Source organism: Oreochromis aureus, linkage group 10, assembly GCF_013358895.1.
Source record: "Oreochromis aureus strain Israel breed Guangdong linkage group 10, ZZ_aureus, whole genome shotgun sequence".
Classification (NCBI taxonomy): domain Eukaryota; kingdom Metazoa; phylum Chordata; class Actinopteri; order Cichliformes; family Cichlidae; genus Oreochromis; species Oreochromis aureus.
Genome location: NC_052951.1, coordinates 2,131,657 through 2,142,936, shown reverse-complemented (window position 1 = coordinate 2,142,936; position 11,280 = coordinate 2,131,657). Strand labels below are relative to the sequence as shown.

The 11,280-nt window shown below is 44.0% G+C and overlaps 1 protein-coding gene across 1 annotated transcript in view; it reads right to left on the bottom strand.

Moving 5' to 3' along the window:
* Nucleotides 1-689: 689 nt before the first annotated feature.
* The window catches only part of med13a (mediator complex subunit 13a), a 68,008-nt gene continuing 57,417 nt past the window's right edge, over nt 690-11,280 (bottom strand). Inside the window, exons 18-30 of the mRNA XM_039618278.1 lie at nt 10,719-10,942; nt 8,542-8,731; nt 7,819-8,221; nt 7,428-7,659; nt 7,029-7,220; nt 6,128-6,351; nt 5,725-5,867; nt 5,403-5,561; nt 4,337-4,525; nt 3,892-4,034; nt 3,593-3,757; nt 1,993-2,093; nt 690-1,780 (exon numbers count right to left, since the gene is read on the bottom strand). Of these exons, the coding sequence (XP_039474212.1) occupies nt 1,648-1,780; nt 1,993-2,093; nt 3,593-3,757; nt 3,892-4,034; nt 4,337-4,525; nt 5,403-5,561; nt 5,725-5,867; nt 6,128-6,351; nt 7,029-7,220; nt 7,428-7,659; nt 7,819-8,221; nt 8,542-8,731; nt 10,719-10,942 (2,498 nt within the window). The 3' untranslated portion in view covers nt 690-1,647. The remainder of the gene's footprint in view (nt 1,781-1,992; nt 2,094-3,592; nt 3,758-3,891; nt 4,035-4,336; nt 4,526-5,402; nt 5,562-5,724; nt 5,868-6,127; nt 6,352-7,028; nt 7,221-7,427; nt 7,660-7,818; nt 8,222-8,541; nt 8,732-10,718; nt 10,943-11,280) is intronic.

The window sequence follows — 11,280 nt, the reverse complement described above, 5'->3', positions numbered from 1 at the left end:
CGAATGCCTTTTCCCACATGTGAATAGTGTGGTAACAAGCTTGCAGAGATACTGTATATTAGACGCAGATGGTTACTGCAAACAACCATGATTTTCCAAAAAGAAAACATGGCAAAATAAACTTTCATAGGTTTTATTAAATATTGAATGTATTTATCTACACTCAAAATAAGACCAAATACATTTTAATGGTCAAATTTTCCAAGCCAACAGACGCTGGCTAATATGAAAGATAAAGAGCAACATCAGTAGATGGAGGAAACATCCAGACAGAACATGTTTCTCTTTGCACAAACACTGCATGTCCAACGGGCAGCCATCCATAGCTGGTTAAAGTTCATTTACACCACACATCTACTTTCACACTGAAGTAAAATGGGACTGGTCTAAATGTGTCCATAACCAATCAGAAGTGGTGCCAGGAGGCAGACCTCAGCCAATGGGAGTAAGGAGAGGTGTGCTACAATAAAGGGATGTGCTGAAAAAGGACACTGCATGTCTCTTCTCACAGTCTTGCTTTCATTTTCTCCTCGAAGAAAAATAAACGGATTAAAAAAGAAATAAGATTAAACCTGAGGTCAGCTACTTCCAAGAGATGCCAATAGTTGTCACTCCGCTCCACTATCGGTGTCCTTGTCCAATTGCACATCAGTCCCCTCCCCAAAGCAATAAACACAAGCACAGGAAAATAAGTTGACGCACTTTATTCCTAAAACAGAAGCCACACCACCAACTGCTGGCATGGCATTCATATAGAATTATTTTATATATATTGCCGTTTGGTTTTTGTGTCTAAATGCGTGGTATAAAATACTATATACAACAATGTACCTCTTTATTTGAACACAGTGAAGTTCATTGCTGTACAAGTCCTCTGTAGCTACAGCTTTGCTGTAAGGTCTTCATGCTCAAAGGCATGAAACATAATTCTCCACTCTAATTCTTCTGTACATTGTGACAATACAAATATTCTGTCTCCATTACAAAAAATAATACTCTAAAAGCAACCTACTGGGACTTTCATTTTTATGGGATTTTTTCCTCTGGTGTTTTTATTAATTAAGACGATTACATATATCTTAGACCAATTGCTTTAAAGCAGGAAGGTGATATAAACCTTCTCCATTTTTTATATATAAAAGAGGTTAAGAAATAAGACAAATTATACATTTAAAAACTTACAATAAATAAGATAAATGCAGGCATTTTGTTTGGATACAATTACATCCAAAGGAATAAAAAGGAATTTCATGTCTTAAACCAAAGATCCATTCTTGGGTTTTTTTCCTTGATCAAATATGTCCCTTTTCTTCCGATAACTTTACAGATAAACTTGTCTCATCAATACAGACTGGCCAGTGACTGTGCTGCCACGCTACATACCATGACAACCAATCTGTCATTCTTTCACGTTCATTGAATGCAATTCAGCTTCTAGTTTCCCCTCTTTTTTATTCCCTTGTCTCTACGTGCATGTCTTTAATTCACAGGGACAGAATATCCAGTCTCACGGGGGGCGGCGTGGTGGAGAAGGACTGGCTAGGCTTGGAACACCATCTAATCCCATCTTGGTGCAGGATCCAGCTCCGTACAGTGGTTTTCACTCATTATGACCCCCGCTGCCTTCTTCCTGTAACACCCCGATGTTTACAACATGTTCATGATGAAGTTGTACATCTGGTTGAGCACCACAAAGTGAATTGGTAGACACGATCGTCGGTCTTGCGTAGCCGGGTCACATGTCAGCCAGGAGAGGGCGTTGTACTGCTCCAGCACAAATCTGTGGAGGAACACGGGCGTACAAAACGGTTACGCTTCAGTTTTCACCGCTTCATTAAAACATGTGGCAACTTTTGCCAGCATTGTGCACAAACCAACGTCAGTCTGAAATCGGCTACAAATAGAAAACTCACCCTGGAAACACAGTCAGCAGGGTGGTAATAGTAATTTGTGCACTCGACCTGATGCAGAGTGTGTGCTGGTGTTGTTTACCTGAGTACATCTGAGGTCTGATTGGAGTCGAGGGGGTGGGAGTGTTTGCTGTGCAGCAGTTCATCTGATTGCACTGAAGACACATGGAGGTGCAAAGAGGCCTGAGAGGAAGCACGGGGGGGAAGAGGTGGTGTCAGAAGCATTATAATGAAGTTATCAACCTTTCATTACATGTCATTTAAATAATGATAGCTTTTCACAGCAGAATGGTAACAGCAGTGAGTCTGCAGCCAATTCCAGAAGCAATGGATAAAAAGGCAAACAAAACAGAACTACCTTATTATAAGCACAACACACTTTGATTGTGTGCGATTACACACAAGGCTTCAATCACACTTGCTCAAGCAGCAACATTCTTCACCAGTCTTACAAATTTACTGCATTTCCAACATAGTTGTGGTTTAATGGGGTGGTGAACCAAGTCTATGCCAGAGCGGTGACTTCCTGGAGTCAGCGAGGTTTCCAAGCAATCAGCTGAGACCGGGATTAACAACCAGCACTGTTTATAATGGCCACGCAGAGCTCTGTCATAAAAAAGTGTCAGTGCATTTTAGTAGAACACCCGCCAGGTGATAAAAAAGGTCAGGGTTGCAAACCACACAGGACACTGGTGTTGGGCTTTGAGTGACAATGTTCAGGACGGCTACTTAAATTCACTAAGGTAAGGAGAAGGGCTGTGCGATATGACCAAAATCTCATATCCTGATACAAGACATTTATCGTCCCGACAACGATATAAATCACAAAAATGTTACATTTTCTGTAAATTCTGTGAATCTCGGGCAACTCCACTTGCGTGAAATGTTTCCAGCTGGGTGCCGTGCACGTGGAGTCTGGTGTTTTGACCGATGCATGAAGCTGTACATTTTTAGACATAAGTTGTAACCGCTGCCGTTTTCTTTGTGAGTATTTATTAGGTGGTGTGCTGCGGGGAAAAGCCTGTTCTAACGTTTGAGTCTGAGGTTTATTTGGAGCACCTGGCGGCTCTTTTTTGCTTCTCCGTAAACTCTCTCCACACTCTTTCACGTGAATCTTGTGTAGGTGGTAGCAGAGGTTTGTCGTGTTCGAGTCTGAGGTGGGGCCGGTTTCCTGCGTAATTTGCAGAGTACAGTTTTATGGTCCGTGTCAGACTTTTCATAACCAACCCATGTCCATGCTACAGAGGGAGCCCCTCGTTTAGGAATAAGGTCCTCGATTTGTTTTGACTGGTCTTTCTGTTTGTCATCATGTTTATTTTGAAAAATCTCAACAGGATCTTCAGCTTTATTGTGAAATGTTTATGTGGAAAATAAACAAGTGGACGGCAGAGCCACACACTGGGTTTACTGTCATTGTTGCTAACGACAACACATAAAAACAGTCGCTTATCCGTCCGTAGCGTGGTTATTTTAAATATAAGAGAAAGAGAGAACTTTAAGAAATTCATATAACCGCTACAGTGACCATCAGAACCATGAAAAACTGTTGCTGTAAACAGTTTATTTTGCGACACCATGAAACAAACGATAGCGTAATATGAAACGTTTTCATATTGTCATCAGATATATATCATCATATCGAACAGCTCTAGTAAAGATGTGAGAGCGTTCTTAAGTAGTACCTTGAGAAAGAGTGGGCACTGGTTCTGAGCCTGCGGACAGGCTGACCAGAACCAGTCGGGTAGTGGGCCGGCTTTGGCCGTGGAGACAAAGTAGCCGAGTGCCAGAGGCTGCTGCAGGAGGTTAGGAACTTCTTCGTGGGACTCCATACGATCGGTACTCTGACCCTGCAACGAGGTGGAAACTCGAGATGAACTTTTTGCTTTTTAAGCATCATGCTGCACAGTGTGTGTGTGTGTGTGTGTGTGTGTGTGTGTGTGTGTGTGTGTGTGTGTGTGTGTGTGTTATGTACATGTTGTACCTTGCTGCCATCACCTCCGTGGTGGTAATGAGAGCCAGGGGAGTGTACCGGGGAGGTGGTAGGTGAGATGTTGATGATGTCTGGATCCACTAAATCGTTCTCCTGGTCGAGCAGGGCCAAGATCCCTATAGCATCAGAGCCATCTGTGGAGAAGAGAACAGCTCAATAGGATCTGCGATTTGAGGGTGAGTGTGCCATTTACTGTAATGTAAATTGTGACTGTAAATATGGCTTCCATTTCTGACCAACAAATGCATTTTTCACAAAAGAAATAAGCTGAAGACCCTTGAGGCTGCCATAGATGCAGAAAGAATGTATGCAACCATGACTACTAGAAAGGTAAACAGGGAGGATTTGGAAACAAACTGCACTGAAAGGCGTGATTGCTGTGAGACAAACAAGAAACAGCTGCTGAGTGAAAGACCGATAAAGGAGAACAACTGACCAGTGGTGGGATTGAGAATGTCGATGTTGGTGTCGATGTTGGTGTAATTGGAGCTGGCGACCTGGACGATGGCAGAGGTGGGGAAGACCAGGATGTGGGTGCAGGAAGTGTCCTGCGGCGTGCTAAGTTGCGACGTCTGCATGTTTAAGGTGGTGCTGCGGCCAAACACCGAGCCTGTCGACACCGAGTCTGAGAGGACGCACAGAGGAGAGAGAAAGGGTCAGTGAAGAGACACAATACGAACAAGAATCCATTCACAATCCTTTTGTCTAGTACAAGTAAAGTGATTAAACTGGTGTTCGCTGAGCAAATTCATCCCATCCCAGTCGTTAAAAGTGATTTAATTTCACCGCACCATCGTGACTATGTCAACAGAACTGAAAACCGTTAGAGTGAAAGCCGAGTTAGAGCTTTAACTGATTAACACGGCTCTGGCATTCAAAATTGAAAGAATTAACTGATTAAATATTAATATGTGTTAATTTTTACAGCTAAAAATCGCAGTATTAGGTTTTCAAAAACGCATTTTAACAAGTGTCCTCACATATATACAGACCACGGAGGAAAGTAGATTCTGAATGTCAGAACAGCTGTTACATTTAGTGCCAACCCCCTTAGTCATAGTCATCTGAGGCTAACACAGCCTCGCTAATCTCTTTCAGCTTGAAGGGGTTTTTAGAAAGGAGATGTCCTCAGCTTGGCATAGCTCAACAGAATCCTGGTATGATGCACTGACAATCCCCCCCTACTCGTTTCCCAAAATAAACCCATTGATCTAGCTCTCCATCACACTGCATTGAGATCAATGGGTATCTGAGAGGTAGTGCTTTATGAGCGAAAGGTACACGATCTTCCCTGCCATCAATCTGCCCTGGATGGGGAAGGGGGGGGGGGGGGCACGCTCCTACCATCCATCATGGCGCACACACACACACACACACACACACACACACACACACACACACACACACACCGCCTTTCTGAGTGAAGTAAAGTCACTCAGATACGACGTGTACATTAAATCAGTAAGTTTATTTAGAATCTTTGTCAAGCGCACACATTGTACCTGGCATGATGATAAAGGATCCCTGTGGCTCCATGGCAACCAAGCACACGCTGAGGATGCTGGGGGTGTCTGAGGCAGAGATGCCACACATTCGGCACATGTCCTTCAGACGTCGACTCAGTGACTGCAGGTTTCTCCTGTTCAACAGAATGCTCCAGTCTGGGACACAAAGAGAGGCGAGACAAAGGGAAGATGACTGAATCGTACACGTACGAAAACACTTCAGTGCTCGACAATCTGTTTTTTTGGCCTTGGCAAACTTAGAAAAAAAATAATAATAATAATAATAATAATAATAATTCAGTGTGACTGTCCTCCTTACCTTTTAACTCTCCGTGCCCAATCCTGCCTAGTCGGCCAATCACCACCCTCCAGGGAAGGGATGTCATCTGCACGAGTCCCAAACACCAATCCCACAGTTTCTGCAAGCCGAGACGCCGAACTGACCCCTTTTTCCTCCGTGCCCTGCAGAACACACACAGCACAAACACGTCAAAACCTCGCGTTAGCCACTCGGCAGGGGTTTAATGCAGGATAAGGTGAACCTCTTGCCTGTCGTCTCAAGTCTAAATTTGAGTGCTAAGCGTCGTCAGACACACTGAGTGACATCAAAGTTAAACACTTGTTGTGTAGAGTAATATTAAACAGCCAGGTTTTGTTTCATAAAAACATGCAAAGGTTCAAACTGTGAAGACGGCAGGTTTGTAACGCTTATGCAGTCCTACCTGTGGGGTACATCTATGTTGATGATGCAGGTCTCCAGGAGCTCCCCATACAGATCAGTGCAGGTAGCCAGAAGCCACCGCTGGTCGTGGGACAAACAGTAACCTACAAATAGCACGTTGTACTTCTGAGATGCCTCTCCAAACGTCTCCCCCAGCTCTGTCTGCTTGTCCTTCACAGGTGCGAGGATGAACGGCGGCGTGTACAGACGCAGACACTCTGGCCTCTGCAGATGGAAAAAAAAAGATTCAGGATTTATTTTTTACCTCTTCTGCACCAAATGACAAATACTCGATCTGTTCTAATTTTGGCAGACTTCCCATATTATCTATGGACAAATATGCTAATGTCTCTGTCCCATTGTCCCACCCATATCCCAGTTGTTCCTCCAAGGTACTTCAAGGCTTGCCAGTGTATAAAAGGACAAGGTAGCACTTGCTGTGAGGAAGGAAGTCAGCTGAATTAGGTCCTGATCTAAAGCACCCCTTTGTCTAAACTGGGAGTCAAGATCCCATTATGAAGGTCTCAGGGAGCTAGCCAAGCACATAATGGAAAGAAAACTCTGAAGGAGCCGAGGGTTACAAGTTCCTTTGGTCCGGTTCCAGTTAAAAAAAAAAAAAAAAAAAAAAAAAAAAAAACTCTGGGGATGGTTAACTGTAAAAAGTATTTCTTTCTGGTTGCACACTCACAGCTGGGTCTAGAGGCTGGATCATATCAGGTCAGGTTCATGTTTGGTTTGAAACACTGCTGCTGGGGTCACCCTCTCTTTGCTCTCGATCGATCAGAGAATGGAGGATACCAGGACAATAACGCTAACTCACAGGGCCAAAAGAGAGCTAGCACTGTGAGTTTGACAATGCAATTAGAAGGCAACGCCTACAACCTGGCTTTTGTTGCATTTACCTCTGGGCTCTTCAATGCAGTGTCTATGGCCAAGCCTGGGCCGAAGCCAGTCAGTGATTTGACGTTGGTCGAGGTGGGCAGTGGCCGTCTGCACTGAGCGAACACTGAGAATGCGAGCGATTTGAGGTGCTGGGCGTAGATATGACGGTCTTCACCTCGCACTGGCTGAAGCAGGTACTGGCATGGAATAATCTGGGGTTTAAAGGAAGAGAAGGAAAAGGACAAAGTTTTTAAAATGACAGGTAACCAAACTCTAAACTCTTTACCAATGCTGCTTTAAATCCAATATGAAAAGTGGGAAGGAACACACATTTTATGGTTGTGTAACAACACTGCAGTTCCCACGATGAGAATGAAATCAAAACAATATAAAGGACCTCTCCTTTGAAATCTCCTTACTTGTACAGAAACAGAATTGCGGATGTGTGGAGGCAGCGACTGAAGCATCTCAAGGTAGCAGCGTAGCAGACCCAGCGTCCACACACTGGATTGTGCGGGCACCGGCCCCGCGCCCCTGTCAGCCTCCTCGTAGCTAAAGGGGTCCACAATGTAAACAACGATGGCAGGTGGATACGTGACAGCGTGGGACTCCCCATCTGTGGGCACTCCCACCTTCTCTCGCTCCAAAGTGCTACAGAAAATACAAGGACACTCATTTTACGCTCAGCCAACTTATTCGTTTTAGATCATAAATAGTAAAGTTTTTTTTTTTTTTTTTGCATGAAAGTAAAGTGTTTAGTATTAATACTTTTCTGTTGGATGTATGAGGGCTTTTGTGTTCTGACTATACCTCTCGGGGGGCTCTGTGGGCCCCTGGGCTTGGCTGCTGGAGTTGTCCCCTGAGACACCAGTATTCTGGGTACCAGCCTGCTGTCCCAGCTGTCCACTCTGGGGGCCGCCTCCCTGGCCCTGGCTGCCCATGCTCCCAAAGGGGGGAAAGGAGCCGGGCTTGGCAGGTATCGTGCTGCCGGTCTGGCCTGACGATGTCACAAGGTTGTTGGATGATGCAGAGCTGTTTCCGGGCCCGCTGTTGCTGGGAACAGTGGAGCCAGCAGCGTTCACTGAACCCTGCTGGCTGGCTGTGCTGGAGGTGGAGTTAGATAGTTGTGTGGATGATGACTGGTTGGATGAGGGTGTGGGGCTGGGCTGCGTGAGGAGAGAGCTGTCCAATGCCTGTGATGCGAGGTATGGAGCTGTATCCAGAAACAAAACAGGAAAAGAAAAGCACACATCGTTGGACTTTTATCAATAAGATGAAGCACACTGAAAATAAAAAAAGATACTCCATTTACATCCTCCTACTCTGATCACGCTTCTTTGGAAGCTCTGCTCTCTTTCAAACAGTCAAGGTTCTCCAGCTAGCCTTTTTATAACATAGCAATATATTAATAACTACACCAAGAGGTGTTAAAAGGTGGAAATTGAGCACCAAAGAGCTGAATGAACCACATATTTTCCACCAGAACAACCAGCAACCAGACAGAATCAAGTAGTAAATGTCAGCGTAACGTACCGAGGTTGTGGCGGCACACTTGTGCATAGAGTTTGAGCTTAGCGAAGGTGTCACTGTTGCTGCTGGCAGCCTTGAGGAACCAATCACTGACTGGCTGATCCATGGGGGTCTTGGCTCCGCTGCCACCAACAAGGACTATGCCGTCAGCGTAGCCTTTGGAAATGGGCCGGTGCTGTCCCAGACGACACGACTGGAGGAAAACAGATAATGGCGCCGTGTGAAAAACAGTGAATGAATGAACTGATACATAAATGAAATTTCATTAGTTTGATTTAGCTAAAGACAGGGTTCGTACGCTTTTTTCAGGGTCAAATTCAAGCACTTTTTAAGCACTTTCAAGATCCGTTTTTAAGCTTTTCCAGCACCCCCTCCCTCCCGCCCCCAAAAAGAATGCATGTTTCAATTCGCATCACCTCAGTAAGACCATGTGAAAAGACACCTTAGCTCCCCTTTTGTTCAGACATAGAAAAACGCACCACACAAAAATACTCCAAAAGGATTTCACTTAAAAATTAAGATGTGCAAATGTTAACAAATCAACTTGTTAGAGATATTCTTCTCCTGTTGAAAAAAAAAAGCGAAAAATAAAGAAGTAAGTTAGATAAGATATTGATGCTTCTTTCCTGTGTGCCAAAAAAATAGGAGACAGATGTTTGTTTGTTTTTAAGTTATTTCCCAATAAAACTGTTTTATTGCTAACTACATTGCTGTGTGTATTATTGCTGAAGTCCTAAATGATCACCTTTAAAGTGTTTGTGCTAATAACATCAAGTCAGACAGGCATGGAGAACAGCACTGACTGTTTAAGTAGTTTAATGTGTCGGTGGCGATAAACACATTTTGAATGAAAGCCGGGAACTTCTTCTATTCTTTGTGACCATATGGATCACTCATATTACCATTATTTTCGTTTAAACGTCATTGATTGCGTTTACACTGCAATCTGCCTTTGGTGGCTTTTTGCAGCAACTGTAACGTTCACTAGTAGAACTGACACACAAAACACAAAACGACTACACTACACACTAACTACACAAGACAACACACTAACTTGAGACTCCAAACACGATAAACGTCACAAATCTCTCACGTATCAAAACTCTCTCTCTTTATCGCTCTCTCTTCCCTCTCTTCCCAACAACCAAATGCCACATGTTGCCGTATCATTTTTTGACTGGTCGACATGGTACATTTTCCCACCAATAGGGAAGGAGTGTTTTCTTTTCACTCACAAGCAAAGCGTGTTTGCTAGCGCTCTCCTTAGAAAACACAGTTTTTACCGTTTCTTCCCGGAGTAAACGCCACTGTTGTATTCAGACCCCCAAAAACAAAAACATCGGTTTTACGTGGCCTATCAACACAATTTAAAAACTGGTATACAGTTTGAAGTCCGCACGTTCGACCCAAGTTGAAATGGAGACTCTGGGTCCGTCGACCCCAGAGGGTTAATCAGAAAGCCTTAAGTTAGCTAGTTATGTATCGGGCTAATGTTTAAAGCTTTCACTTGAGTAAATTACTCATATTACTGCTAAGTAATGTTAGCTAAGTTCACAGCATATTCCGTAATAGCGCTGCCATACTGCATCACACTCAGTGCATTTCAATCATTTCTCCAGCGAGTTTGATAGCTAGCGAAATAATAATCTTTTTTTTTTTTTTTTAAAATAGCATGTGTGTAACGTGCAGCGTCGCAGTACTGGAAAATTATTTACTAGGACTCACCTATCATGCGACCAGAGAGCGCAAACTCCACCATTGTTGTTTTCCATCATTAAAAACATTAAAAGCATTAAAACAGCAACCTACAGGTATGTTAGCGCACTCATCCCCAACGTCCGAGGGAGGGGCGGGGTCACATATTAAAACAGACGCAAGGCAGCCCAGGCGGGGAAATTTTGCTTTTGCTTTTTGTGACTCATTTTATTTCTCTATCTGATAAGAAAACAATTCAATCAGATAGCTATTTATTGTGAATGAAATACAGTTACATTTTCAAGCACTTTTAAGCACCACATCTGAAATTCAAGCACTTTCCCAACCTTGAAAAGAGGACATTAGAATTCAAGCACTTTCCAGGATTTCAAGCACCCGTACGAACCCTGTAAAGAAAGTGCTGAGAGTAGTTGTTGTGTGGTGAAAAACTAAAGGGGCATCGTAGTTGGACATGTAATCTTTACCTCATAAACAGCGGTGAGGTCTCTGAAGAACGTCTTGGCGCCGCTGAGCAGAGCCTCGTTGTCAGGACAAACAACCAGATAGCCGATGTCCCGCTGGGAGCCGAAGGGATCCAGCAACAGCTTCTCCCAGTAGGGCAGACCAAATGGAGACAGTACCACAAAGTCATACTCATAGCCCACTAAGAAGGTGGGGATGGGTAGAGGCTCCGGGGACTCGTCTGTGCCTGTGGAAGTGATGGGGAAACAGGAGAAGAGTGAAGGTGAAACCAAGCGTGGGTGAAAAGAAGCTGAAAGCAACAGGAAGAAAAACCAAAGAGTAAAAATATTTAACTGGTAAGATGTCACATTCAAACTTTCACTGAGGTCACCCAACAATGTGCCAGCTCCTCCCAGCAGAACCACAACAGAGGGGCTTCACCCACTACTGATGTGACAGCTTTGCTACCTCGAGATTCAAATGTCATGCACAACGTTTCTTAATCCTCATACTAAAAATTAAGGGTCTGACCGGCAATTCTTTTTCAGTTAGCACTTTTGCACTCACACAAGGAAGATTCAGGAA